The 14,341-nt window shown below is 44.2% G+C and overlaps 1 protein-coding gene across 1 annotated transcript; it reads left to right on the forward strand.

The window, feature by feature from the left end:
- Positions 1-720: 720 nt before the first annotated feature.
- LOC123149923 (uncharacterized) lies at positions 721-8,659 on the forward strand. Its single transcript, XM_044569721.1, has 4 exons — positions 721-978; positions 1,086-6,512; positions 7,868-8,075; positions 8,374-8,659. The coding sequence occupies exons 1-4, from the start codon at positions 823-825 to the stop codon at positions 8,475-8,477; spliced, it is 5,895 nt and encodes a 1,964-aa protein (XP_044425656.1). The 5' UTR covers positions 721-822; the 3' UTR covers positions 8,478-8,659.
- The last annotated feature ends 5,682 nt before the right edge of the window (positions 8,660-14,341 follow it).

Genomic DNA, 14,341 nt, shown 5'->3' on the forward strand with positions numbered 1-14,341 from the left:
AGCTAATCTAGCTAGCCAAAGTGAGGCCAAATACAACATATATGAAATATGATGCATATGTTAGACTACAAAATACAATGTATGTTTGGACATGTTATGAAGCCTTTCTAGCCCTTATATATGTTTATCGCTCGCATGGTAAAATAATTGTACGGATGGTTGATGAGACAATAAAATCTTAAGGCACCACATCCATGTACACGACAACCGTCTATAAATATACGATTCAGTATAACAAAATCATCGACTCACATACACTATCTATTATCCATGAGAACAACAATAAATGAGATTGAAGACCATTATGAAGTCGAATGCCATCACACACTCAGTGAACAACAAAGATGATATCGTCTAGGAATAGGATGCATCAAGAAATCAGATTCTAGTTATCAAAGAAGGTGTTGCATATGAAGTATGTCTAATCCAACATATATGAGATGTCTACCTTCACGCCTAGTCGAACAACGACGACAAGCATCGTGCAAGAACTGAGTACCGATTTCAGCCGGTATGGTCGAAATCTTGATGCCAATCACGGTGTCTATCATACACTTGTAATCTTACATTGCATTCGGGAGTGGCTCTTTTCTAAATTCCATGTACTGCTTGTGCATCTGTTTGTACTACTCGTGTATACAATATCTGAACGAAAAACCTCCCTGAAGCGGCTGCACTTAATTTTCGTAATATGCTCCATTTGTTTTGGACACACGGTGAGTCGTTAATAGGGTTTTGGGTTTTTGCTCTTCCCACTCGAAACGCAACGGCGAGGTCGGGATCTCGAACCTAGGGTTTCCGCGCCACCACCGCCCACCGGCCATGGCGAGCGGCGGCGCCCCCGCCTCGACCTCAGGCGGCGGCGGCGCTAGCACCAAGACCGTGTCCGCCTCGCTGTGGTGGGACCCCTTCGTCGCCCTCTGCGACGACCTCGACCGCGCCGCCGCCTCCCCCTCCGCCGCCGTCTCCGACGCCCTCGTAAGCCCCCCGTACCCATTTCCCCCGTCCCCGTCCCCGTCCCATCCTCCTCGCCTCGCAAACACTCGCGGTCGCGACTAACTCGCTGGCTCTCACCCGTGCTGCAGGCGGAGCGGATCAAGGGCCACCACGCGTGGCTCCGCGGGGCGGTCTCGATGTTCGGGAAGCCGAACGGCGCCTCGAGGTCCGCGCTCGACGCCGGCCAGGTCGCCGTCGGGGAGCACCGCCTGGTCGTCAAGCCCGACCTCAAGGAGGCCGCGCTCCGCGCGAGCAAGTCCCTCGACCTGGATGAGGTGCAGTCGTACATCCTGGTGAAACGGTCTTCAGAGAGCGCCCCGACGACCCGTGACGCTGACCCTCAGGAGCTCCTTCGGTTGGTGTCTCTGCAATACTACCTTGAGCGTCAGTGCCTGCTCAAGTGCATTAGGAGAATCTTTGTTCATGCCACATGCACAGATGATGATTCTGATTCAACCGACGCCATAAAACAAGAGGCCTCGCTGTTAGGCAGCGATGAGATGGAACAGAGGTTACTATCCATCATTAAAGATTCCCTCACGGCTGCATTTTCGGTGAAATCAGCAGCTGATTTGACGGTTTCTTGGCTGGAAGAAAGCTTGATTGAGATTAACCTGATTCTGGACATTCTGTTTCTTGCTATCTGTGATAACTTCTCAAGGTGCAATGGTGGGCTGTGGATAGCTCTGTGCTCCCTGTTTAGGGATATGCTCTCTGGCTCTTATGATGTTGGAAAATTTGCTGTGTCTGCTGAAGCAAGGAGATCATTTCATTATGCTAAAGCTCAGCTACTCCTTATTCTCATTGAGACTTTGGACCTCGAAAATCTCCTCCGAATGGTTCACGACGAAGTCTCTTTCAGTGGAGGGTATTCCCAGTATTCTGTTGCTGATATTCTTGAGATGGATATTGAAGTATCAAGATTGCCTGAATTTGAAGTGGAATCGGGACCACTACTTCTTGCTTGGGCAGTTTTTCACTGCCTGCTCCTGTCTCTTCCAGGAAATAATGCCAACTTGGAAATTGATCATGCATCTTATGCCCAGCGGGCTTTTGAGCTTGCACCGTTCAATTATTTACTTGGCGTTCTTTGCTCAAGCATCTTCATGGAGTCAGATGGTCCTGTTTCTGGTTTTCGTGCTGTACTGAGATCTTTCATTTCAGCTTTCACTGCTTCATATGAGATATCTTATCAGACAGAAGACAGTTCTCTTGGTGTGATACTGAATATTATATGCGAAGTTTATGGTGGAGAGGAATCACTATGTATGCAATTCTGGGACAAAGATAGTTGTGTTGATGGTCCAATCAGATCTGTTCTCCAAATGGTGGAGAAAGAGTATCCTTTCCAAATAACGGATCTGCTTCGCTTCTTATCAGCTGTTTCTTATGGGACATGGCCTGCTCAATGTGTATATAATTACCTAGAGAGGATGAATGGGCTAACAACACTGTATGCAACCCCTGGTAGTGTCCCTGATAGTGTGAACTACTGTGACCAAATTGAAATTCATCACCCAATCAGCATTCCTGGTATGGAAGGCATTACATTACCCCGTGGAACACGTGGTTACATTTTGAAAATTCTTGAAGACAATGCTGCATTAGTCCGTTGGGAGTTCCCACATTCAGGCGTTTTCATTTTGCTCCTCACTTTGGCACAAGATCTATATTCATGCAATTATGTGGAAGCCTGCGATATAATGGACTTACTGTATCAGATGGTATCATCAAATCAGGATCTGTGCTCTGCTTTGCTGCATGCTGACAAGTCACTTGCTGTTCAAAAATCAAAGAGTTTGGGCCAAATTGGAGAATATATCAGGATTGATGTTGTTAAAATCATTTGCTTATCAATTTTCAAATATGAGCAAGATGGTAATAATACCAGCATAATGTCAAAAACCTTCAGCGTGTTATCAGAATTTCTGAAGTGTGTTCCATACCGTGTGTTCGACGTGGCGTTAGAATGCGGCATCTTCAGCTCACAATTAAATGACCCCTCAAGTGATTGGCTACTTTCTGGTGCACTAGCTAGAATGCTTTTTGCCGCCTCTGAGGAAAATGGAGACTGTTCATCACTTACCACTTCATTGCTTGATTTTGCCATTCAGGTTTTGCGGAAAGGAGCCGCCGCTGATGACATGATATCACCGTTCATTGTTTTTTCAATTCAATACATCATGGTCAATCATATGAACTGGAAACACAAGAAGTATAGTCGCTGGAAGACAACCTTGAAGGTGTTTGAATTGGTGAAGAGCTGTATTCAAGTCAAACCATTCTTGTCAAAGCTTGGTGGCATCATTTGGCAAATGCTACTATATGATTCTTCTATTCACAGTGTTCTTTGGCATGCTGTGTGCACGTCCATGCAATTATTGGAATCGCGTGGCAGCTTCAGTAATGGTGTTGAAGATATTGAAGATATACAACTTGTTCTTTGCTGTGGACTTGATATTATATTTTTCATGCTGTCCAACTTACCAGAGGACTTGATGCCAGTTGCACCTTTTGTTACTTTGGTTTTGTCATCTTCATTGAAGCCCTTACCTTTCATCACAGCTACAATATCGTCTATGTCCTTTCAGAATTCTGCCTTACAGATTAGTGCAGCTAGAGCATTATCAGTATTGTGCTTCACTGCCCACAGAGTCCAACCTCAACTCATGGAAAATGGTAGCTTTCTTGTTGATGGTTCAGAGATATGTAGATTGCAAGCAAGTATTTCCCAAATTCTTGACAAGGAAGATGATACTAATAATTGTTTGATCGTGGCTATATTCAGCCTTCTGACTTCTGTTGCTCGCTATCAGCCTGCTCTTTTTGTTTCACTGACAGAGGAGAATGCAATGATACAAGCTGATCATAGCAATTCTGCAAATTCTCAGACCAATGGTTCTTCTACCCTCAACAGTTCAAGAAGTAATTCGAGACTTGTTGAGCAAATGTTGGGATACATTGAAAATTCGACCGAGTTTATGAATAGTTCTCCTTCTCTGTTACTTAGCATCCTTGACCTACTCGAGGCATTATGGGAAAGTGGTGTGCAATTCATATGCATATTAGATAAGCTGCGAAGCTCTAGAACGTTCTGGGAGAGCTTGTCACGTTGTATTCGTGCCACCTTTGATCATTGCCCTGTTGACAGTGTTGACACTGTTGATGAGAAAGTTTCTTCGAGGTATAATTGCCAGGCTAAAATTTTCAAGATCATGTCACATGAGTTGTTCTTGAAAGGGAGATTACTTGTGGAACCAAAAACTTCTAATCCTGTAGCAGATGGTACAACGGGGCAAAAAGAACCTTCTGCATCTTCTCCAAGCAACTTAGTGTGCAAATGGTTTGATAGTGCTCTCTTGGAAGATTTTATCAATCATTTGTCAAGCAACGGATACCAGAAGGAGCTTTTTCATCGTGCCAAGGTAGCTTCATGTGTTTGCATCATCCGTCTAATAACGAAGTTGTCCACTGGTGATACTGCCAGCTTGTCTTTCTCGGCAGTGAAGAAGATTCAGCTAATCTCTAGCAAATTGTTACAACACCGTGCATTCATAGCTCTGCTATCACAGTATGCCCTGCATGGCTACAGTGGTGAGCAAGAACTTACCAGTTTGGTAATCAATGATCTTTACTATCATATACATGGAGAACTCGAAGGTCGTCAGATTACTCCTGGTCCCTTTCAGGAGCTCTTGTGTTTCCTTCTGGAGTTTAAGTTTTTTGAATGCAATGCTACAGAGCAACCACATAGCGCCTTCCCAGCAGTCAGTGGCAATGTTTTGTTTGATGTTGCACACACTCGTGATGATCTTGGAGTTAAACTTTGGAATCATTCAGATTGGAAACCCTGCAAAGAAGTGGCTGAAAAAATGCTGGATATTATGCATAAAGCAAATCTGATGAAGCGTCATGCTGATGCAAAGCTTTGTACATTAAGGTCCTTCATAACATTTCTATCTGTCTACACTGGAACAAGTTCCAGTAATGAACCCACCTTACCTGATGGAGGGATTTCTGCTACAGCTATGGAATCAGCAATTAGATGTGCATGCAAATATTTGCAGTCAACTGTTGATTCTCTATTTCCTGAAGTTGGTACGAATGAGGTTTTGTTTCCCCTATTGTCTGGGCAAGTGGACTTACTGCTTACTCTTACCAGGTTCTTATTTCACCAAGCTAAGCAAACCAAGAGCTATGTTCATCTCTATCCAGTTATTGTACTTCTTATGAGAACCTCAGGTGCCAGCACATCATTTTTAGTTGATCTCGTGCCATCAAGTCCCGCTCTTAAGAAACCAGTGAAGTCCCTCCTTGTTCTGATTCTGTCTTTATTTGAATTCATTTATGGCAAGGATGACATGAAAGATGGATCAGGTGATGCTAATCTGTTTGGTGAATCATCCATTGTAAGTATGAGGTTGTTACCTGTACTATGCAAATTGGCTGAGAATAGGGAATATTCTGATCTCGCTGTTGGATCAATGGACTTACTATTGAAGGGCTTTATACCCCCTAATATGTGGTTGCCAATTCTACAAAAGCATTTCCGTCTCCAGGCTATACTGCATAAATGTCAGAATGGTGCAATATTGTCTACTCAAGTAATTTTGAATTTCCTCTTGACCTTGGGGCGGACAAAGGATGGTGCTAAAATGCTTCAGTCTGCAAACATTTTTGCTTTCTTGAAGGTACTTCTAAGTAAGTTATCTCTGGATGACTCCTGTTTCAGAAATTCTTTGAGCAGCCAAGCGAAGGATGTGCATATGTGGAGTTTGGCTCTTGCTATAGTTGCCTCTCTCAACCATTGTATGGATGATGATGTTTCTCGTAGCAGTGTTGCGAACGGTACTGTCAGCATCCTTTCAGGACAAGTTCCGCTGATGTCCTCTTATCTATCTGCACAAAGTGTTAATACACATCAGAACAAGAAAAGGGCGGTGTTGCAACAGTCGCAGACATCACTTTCAGCTCTGAGTTTAACTGAGAATATCCTCTCACTTCTGTGTGTTTTAGCAAAATATCATTTTCCACGGGACACTGGTATGATGCAAGTAGATTCAGAATTAAGAGAGATTATTATCCACCTGCTTGCTTTTATTAGCAGAGGAAGTGCAAGGACTGGCGATTCACCAAACTGGAACCCATCATTTTGTTGTCCTCCTATTGCTAAGGAAGAAGTCGTGCTTCATGAAGATCCACCACTCATCAGGAGCAAACATGGATGGTTCAGATTTGCTGCAAGCAGTACTCATTCAACTGCAGCTATTTCTGCTCCTTCCAATGCAGCATTATCTCTGGTGATCAGAGACAAAAGTAGTGGAGATTCTGGTTCTGTGAAACAGACTCGTTTTACCGAGATGGTAGCTGTGCAGATTTACAGAGTAGCCTTTCTTATTATGAAATTCCTCTGCAGTCAAGCCAAAGAGGCAGTAAAAAGGGCAGGAGAATTAGAATTTGTCGATCTTGCACATTTTCCTGAACTTCCCATGCCAGATATTCTTCATGGTCTGCAGGTAACTATTGATATTGCTCTAGGCCCTTACTGTTCGAATTAAAACTATGGTGCATATTTGTAGCATGCATGTTTTTGTTAGCATATACTCCCTCCGTTCCTAAATATAAGTCTTTGTAGAGATTCCACTATGAACCACATACGGATGTATATAGATGCGTTTTAGAGTGTAGATTCACTCATTTTGCTCCATATGTGGTCCATAGTGAAATCTCTACAAAGACTTATATTTAGGAACGGAGGGAGTAGTTGTATAAGATACATCTAGACCATGAAGGGAAAAAAAGCTGTATAAGATGTACTCCATCTGTTCCTAAATATAAGATGTTTTAGCATTTTTCTGATTCGCATGTATCTAGACCCATTTTAATGTGTATGTTCACCCATTTCAATCCGTATGTAGTCTACATTGAAATTATCTAAAACATCTTATATTTAGGAATGGAGGGAGTACATCTAAACCTGGTATCATGAAATCTGGTGATAACCGCATTCCACTATTCTAGCTTAGACTTTAAGTCTTTCAAAGTCACTATGTGTTTTGCCTCATGCCATCCGTGCATCTCATTGCAAATTCACCAAACCTTCCTCAGTGCTATGGCAAAAGATTTGTAGAAGTTGCAGGGAATGATTAACGGGGTACACTTCATTTATAAACATGTAGCTAATGAATTTCATAGAGCTTGTTGCAGTATTGAGAAGGGGAGCCTTGGCGCAGTGGTAAAGCTGCTGCCTTGTGACCATGAGGTCACGGGTTCAAGTCCTGGAAACAGCCTCTTGCAGAAATGTAGGGAAAGGCTGCGTACAATAGACCCAAAGTGGTCGGACCCTTCCCCAGACCCTGCGCAAGCGGGAGCTACATGCACTGGGGCTGCCCTTTTTTTTTGTTGCAGTATTGACTTCAATCTTATTAATTTGAGGTGTAGACATTATGATTTTGAGGCATGGAAGAATCAAAGTTAATTTGATAACTAATCGTCGCTCTAGTCTTAGCTTCAAATGGCATCTAATAAAGTGCTATTAAAACCACTAACCAGATTAGTTAAACAAATTTAGTGCTGAGTGATAAAGCAAACACTAGTACTGCTCTGGAGTATGTGAAAAATAGAAAATAATATATTTTTGGTAATAATTGTATAATCCATAACCTGGAACTCAATCCCAAAGGCACGATCCTGCCAGACATCTCTGGGTCTGATGACAAACAGTGATGGATGGATCATCATCATTGCTTAAAATCTAGCTCAGATATGAGTGATTGAAAATTCTACATGCCATGATACAAGGAATGTGAAAACCTTTTCTTTTTGCCTGAGTGCACCTTTTCCTGATCACAGTTTGCGGTACTCTTTCCAGGATCAAGTGGTTTCTATCGTTACGGAAGTACTGGGGGCAAATGGATCGAGCGCCCTCAGCGGGGAGACCGATAGGGTATGCCGTCTTCTGTTGGTGACCCTTGAGGCATCGCTCTACATGGAACTGTGTGTGTCCCAGTCATGCAGCATCAGGCCAGTGCTGGGCCGGTTCGAAGATTTCTCCAAGGGAATTAAGGCGATGCTTCACGGTAACGCTTCTTGTACTGTACTATTTTAAAGTGTGGATTCTGGCAACAACCATCCTTAGTGGCTTACTCCCTCCGTTCCTAAATATAAGTCTTTTTGGAGATTCCAATATGGACTACATACGGAGCAAAATGAGTGAATCAACACTCTAAAATATGTCTATATACATCCGTATGTAGTCTATATTAAAATCTCTAGAAAGACTTATATTTCGGAACGGAAGGGGTACTTTATTTATTTATTTATTCAGCAGTGCTTCCTATACAGTTCATCTCATCCTTTCTCCTGTTTTCTTGTCAGCTTTGGAGAAACATTCCAGTTTGAAACCATTGGTTAGGTCACTCGCTCAGATTACGACACTGCTGTATCCTGGGCTTGCTCAAAGCAACTTCCTCACCATGTAATCAGTGTGTAGATTGCATCTCTGCGGCTGGTTAAGTCTTTTGCTATGGTTCATACTTCATAGATGGAAACAGGTTCAGTAAAATCGACCCGTTTACAGTGGAGCCCTGAGTTTAATCTGCTGCTATGGTTATGAGTGAATCTACACTTTAAACTATGTCTATATACATCCGTTTGTAGTCCATATCGAAATCTCTAAAAAGACTTATACTCCCTCCGTTCTAAATTACTCGTCGCAGAAATGGATGTATCTAGAACTAAAATACATCTAGATATATTCATACCTGCGACAAGTAATTCGGAACGGAGGGGGTATTTAGGAATGGAGGGAGTAGATGAAATCGTTTAGTCAGCTAACATGTCACATAACGTTCATGCATGTATTTTTCTGTATGCTTGCATGCATGTATTTTTCTGTATGCTTGCATGCATGTATGTACAGTAGGAAAAACTATCAAGAGTTTCCACCCGTTCTGAGCGACATGTCAGTGGTGGAATGGCACCCTGCTATACGTACGGTGAATATGGTGAATGCGTATTATTGTCTGCTAGTTATGGTCTGAATTGAATGTTTCCAAGCTTGCATTAAGTCGTCTTCTTGTTAGAAGACACCCCTGAGGTCTCGAAACCATTCACCTGTGTAGTTCTGGTTGTGGTAATTAGTGCCCGTGTTAATCCTTTTTTACACAATGACCACATTAACTAAGATAGCTGAGTAAGTGTCATCCAAATGTTGGGGTAAATTACATAAATCAAATAAGAGCTACTCTACTATAGCAGCATCTTTTAAAAGAGTCGTAACACCTAAAAACTGCCAATCTAGGGGAAAACACCACTAGCAAATTCTGTGTAGCACTCCAAAAATGCCCATACTCATCTCCACATTTGGGGACTACTAAGAGCAAGTATAATAATAAGCTTATAATCCTCTTAAGTGGTACTTGTACCTATGTGAAGAAGAGAGATATGCAAACTATATGAAGAGAGACATGAAAAAGTAGAGAAGTGAGCTCTCATGAAAGAGTGTGCCTCTACATGTGCTCCTAGATAAATATAATAAATACTCTCTCTGTCCAAAAATTCTTGTCTTAGATTTGTTTAGATACGGTTGATACATCCGTATCTAGACAAATCTAAGACAAGAATTTTAGGAGGGAGGGAGTATAAAGAAAGAGAGAAAAAAAATGCAAAAATACTAATCTTATAGTCAACCTTATTATACGAGTGATTATAAATAATAGCTTTAAATGACATGGTAACTAGCCATGTTCTAACTCTTGCCCCTAAAACTTCCATCTCTTTCGTAGGAAGTTCCCCTACACCCACTAGTCGAAGCCGACGCAACGACACATCTCCCCCACCCATGCCGCCTCCTTCACCTCTCATTTGTGCTGCCTCAGTCGTCGCCTTGCTCCTCCTCGTCACCATGGCACCGGCCGCGAGCAATTCGATTTCGACCAACTGCTGCCTAAGCTCTGACACACTGTAGCACCCCAGGACCGACATTATGCAGATCTAGCCATGTCCCACTAGTCTTTGCATAGAATCCCCCCAAGGACAATAAAACTTCACACAACAAACAAGTCGAAACGTGCCCGCCATATGAAACCGTTGATATCTGAAAGCGCAATCATGCCCTTACATCATGTTTTGATGCTGATGACAATATACATATTGGGGACTAATCATAAGTATATCTCAAGTTTTAGTCCGTGTGAAACAATGTGTGTGGATTATGGACTGATGAAATGATATGATTCAAGAAAGAAGAAACAAATGGATCCCGCACTATTAAAAGGGATCAATAGGGTCAGTAAAAGATTTGGTCCAGCTCATGATTTCTTTGCAAATATTCCACTATCCATTTACTTAGATAGCCAAATATTCCACTCCTAATATTCCCCAAAATACCCCTTGCCATATACTCCACAACTTACATTTTATCATGGCAAGTCATCTCACATATACTGCCCCTAGCCGGATGTCCGAGCCAATGTCCATGCTTCAGATGTGTAGACCCTTGCCAGAAATCCGGCAAGGCGTCCAATAGCATTCCAACAATTTCCCCAGATGTGTGGCCTCCCGTCGGACGTCCGGGACCCTCCAATTCAGAGTACCAATATATGTCGGGTGTCTGGCATTCCATCGGATGCCCGACCAATCCTTCCTATGCCGGACGTCTGGCCTGGCGCTGTCACTTACTAAAAAATGGCTACTTTTGGGCCATTTTATATATACCCCTCTACCAATCCGGTAGAGGGTTGACCACTTCACTTCAAATCGCCCCTAAGAACACAAGTGCCCCCTCTCACTCCCCCCTTCACCAAATCAGACCCCGGAGATATTTATGAGAGTTACTGAGAGATTTTCCACCAAGTGATAGATCTACTCCTTCCCCCTCTCTTGACCAAAGGAATACGTGATTTGAGCAAGTCTTGAGCTTTTCCCCATTGATATTGTTCCCTTGGAGGTTGGAGACTCCTAGGCAGTAGGAGTGCACCGGTGAGGAATTGGTTGTTGCGATTCACCCTGAATAGTTTGTGAAGGTTTGGAGGCCGCCTTAATATCTACCCCTAGTGGTTGAGAATCACATTCTTTGTGATATCTTAAGGAGAATACGGTGAAACTTCATGGTGTTGGCGTGCCTTAGTGGTAACACCCATCCCTCCAACGATGACTAGCTTCCCTCCAAGGAAGTGAACATCAGGTCACATCCTCGTCCGAAATATCCCAAACCCTAACTCCTTACTTGTGTGGTTACTTGTGCTTTGTCTTACATGTTATGTCAGATCGTGGTTGCTTACCTTGATACTAGTTCTTGTTTGATCATAGTGCTAACACTAGAATCACCTTCGCAATTTAGGTTCACTTTCATATTCCGCAAATTGCCTAAAATTGCTAAGTAATAACTAAAATTTGTAAATGTACCTATTCACCCTCCCCTCTAGGCCCATCCCGATCCTTTCAATATCACAATACAAACAACAAAATAATCTGAGATTATAACAACATATATACAACAACTCATACAACAAGGATCTTCCGACCAAGATCGAACTGATACAACATAAGCGAATAAACCTTAGAAGGGCAAGAATCCAAATTGCCTTAAGAAGGTGAAAGGATCGATAGGGCTGACTAGAGGGGGGGGGGGTGAATAGGCAACTAACAATTTTTAGCTTTTTTACCAAATTAAACTTTGCATCAAAGTAGGTTGTCTACATGTGCAACTAGGTGAGCAACCTATATGATGCAACAACAACGAACATACAAGCAAGCAAGAGAAGTAACACTAATAAGCTTGCACAAGTAAAGGTAAGAGATAACCAAGAGTGGACCCGGTGAAGACGAGGATGTGTTACCAAAGTTCCTTCCTTTTGAGGGGAAGTACATCTCCGTTAGAGCGGTGTGGAGGCACAATGCTCCCCAAGAAGCCACTAGGGCCACCGTATTCTCCTCACGCCCTCACACAATGCGAGATGCCGTGATTCCACTATTGGTGCCCTTGGAGGCGGCGACCGAACCTTTACAAACAAGGTTGGGGCAATCTCCACAACTCAATCGGAGGCTCCCAACAACACCACGAAGCTTCACCACAATGGACTATGGCTCCGTGGTGACCTCAACCGTCTAGGGTGCTCAAACACGCAAGAGTAACAAGATCCGCTAGGGATTGGTGGTGGAATCAAATTTATCTTGGTGGAAGTGTAGATCGGGGCCTTCTCAACCACTCCCGAGCAAATCAACAAGTATGATTAGCTAGGGAGAGAGATCGGGCGAAAATGGAGCTTGGAGCATTAATGGAGCTTGTGGGGGAAGAAGTAAGTCAATGAGGAAGAAGGGGACCCCCTTTTATACTAAAGGATCCCATCCAATCGTTTCCCCCAAAACAGCCCCGCAGAGGGCGGTACTACCGCAGGGGGCAGCGGTACTACTGTCCAGCCTGGGAGGGCTTGAAGATAGAGGAGGGACCGTGCCCAGCGCGGTACTGCCGTGGTGGTAGGGCGGTACTACCGCACCTACTACCGCTACAAGTGCCGCTCAACCCGACACGAGATGCGCCCCCTCGAGTCGAGGCGGTAGTGGCCCGGTACCGCAGCGGTACTGCCGCTGAGGACCCTCAAGCGGTACTACCGCTGGGCACCGCGGTACTACCGCTGGGGCCAAAGACCGCCCAATCAGCAGGGAATCAAACCTGCAACGACGCGGGAAGGCCCAGAGGGTGTGAAACGGAAGTGTACGTGATGATTCCACCCTAGCCTTACCAAAGCGGACCCCTCTTGATAGTATGGTGACTCCTACGAAACTAGTCCACCAACAAGAAACGAAAGAGCTACACCGTCTTGAAAAACACTCTGAGGGGAAAGAAATCATCTCGAGCCAAAGGATGAATCTCTGAAATGCTCAAAGCACACGGTTAGTCCGCAAACATGTTGTCATCAATCACCAAAACTACATCGAGAGAGATATGCCTTAACAATCTCCCCCTTTGGTGGATTGATGACAACCAGGGATTTGCACAGGGATAAGACATGAAAGTAAAGATACTTAGAACTACAAAATATAGACGGGCTCCCCCTAAATGTGTGCACCTAGTTAGTAGTGCCTTTGGAATGCAAGACACACACATTAGGATCAACACTCTCCCTATATTCTATAGTCCAACAATTCTAAGCATAGATAATAAAGGTAAAGATAAGGTAGCATATGTCTCACACCATATGTCAGAGCTTAGGTCTCACTGGCACCAAACCAAACCAAGCAAAACAACGAGAAAACACAAGACACCACAAACCACAAAGACACACTCGCAACACGACAACAACACAAATCCCTAAACTCTCTCCCCCTTTGGCAGCGAGACACCAAAAGGGCAAAGAGCTTAGGTCTCACTGGCACCAAACCAAAGAAAGCAAAACAACAAGAAAACAGAAGACACCACAAACCACAAAGACACACTCGCAACACGACAACAACACAAATCCCTAAACTCTCTCCCCCTTTGGCAGCGAGACACCAAAAGGGCAAAGAGCGTTGCTACGGCTCCAGGTGATAGCAAGCTGAGGATCTCGAATATCACATCTCAGCGGGATCGTCTGCACCGCCATCGTCGGTCGGAAACTGCACGGCGTCTGAATCGGTCCATGGGCAATGCTGCTGAACCCACTCCTCCTCGTTAGTGATCCTCTCCTCAGATCCGCTGTTAACAGTGGCACCCAACTGGCGCATGAGCTCCTTGTGACGTCTGCGGGCCTTCTTCTCAGAGACATGAGACATGTACTGGCCATGAGACTCCATGCAGAAAAGTTTCTTCATCTTGCGCTTAATCCTCTTAGCCCATGAGGGCTCCACACCGGAGGGCTCATAGTCCTCATCCTTGTCGGCCTCAGCATCGTCCTCGGACTCCATGTCAGCCTTAGAAGGTGGAGCATCAGATCGAGGGGCCTGGGTGCCCCAGTTGCCCTTCTTCCTCAGACGTTTGATATCATGAGAAATCAACTCTCCAGTTTCCAGCGCAGCCCTGGGATAGTGATGTGCCCAGGCCTTCTCAATGAGCAGCATGATGAAAGGACCATAGATCGGGCACTTGCGCTCAGAAATGGCAGACAGAAGTTCAGACCACATAACATGAGAAATGTCCAGGGTCTCTCTAGTGGTTTCTTCCTTCTCATACTGGCAGAAGAGAAGCATGTCCACAAGATAGGAGTGGACCATATCCAGATTCCCAATGCGCGGGAAAAGAGTCTCGCGAAAGACATGGTGAAGGATGTCCAGATAGATAGACAGCTCATAGGTTACCTTCTTTGTCTTGGGGTTAACCTTCTGAGAGCAGTAGGGCTAGAGAGCTTGCTTGTGAGTGGAGGTG

The sequence above is a fragment of the Triticum aestivum genome, chromosome 7A, assembly GCF_018294505.1.
Source record: "Triticum aestivum cultivar Chinese Spring chromosome 7A, IWGSC CS RefSeq v2.1, whole genome shotgun sequence".
NCBI classification, from domain to species: Eukaryota; Viridiplantae; Streptophyta; class Magnoliopsida; order Poales; family Poaceae; genus Triticum; species Triticum aestivum.

Excerpts from the sequence above, each read along its gene's own strand:
- LOC123149923 (XM_044569721.1), top strand. The coding sequence starts at position 823 with ATGGCGAGCGGCGGCGCCCCCGCCTCGACCTCAGGCGGCGGCGGCGCT. Across the intron at positions 6,513-7,867 it reads ATATTCTTCATGGTCTGCAG|GATCAAGTGGTTTCTATCGT; the intron begins GTAACTATTGAT and ends TACTCTTTCCAG. Across the intron at positions 8,076-8,373 it reads AATTAAGGCGATGCTTCACG|CTTTGGAGAAACATTCCAGT; the intron begins GTAACGCTTCTT and ends TTTTCTTGTCAG.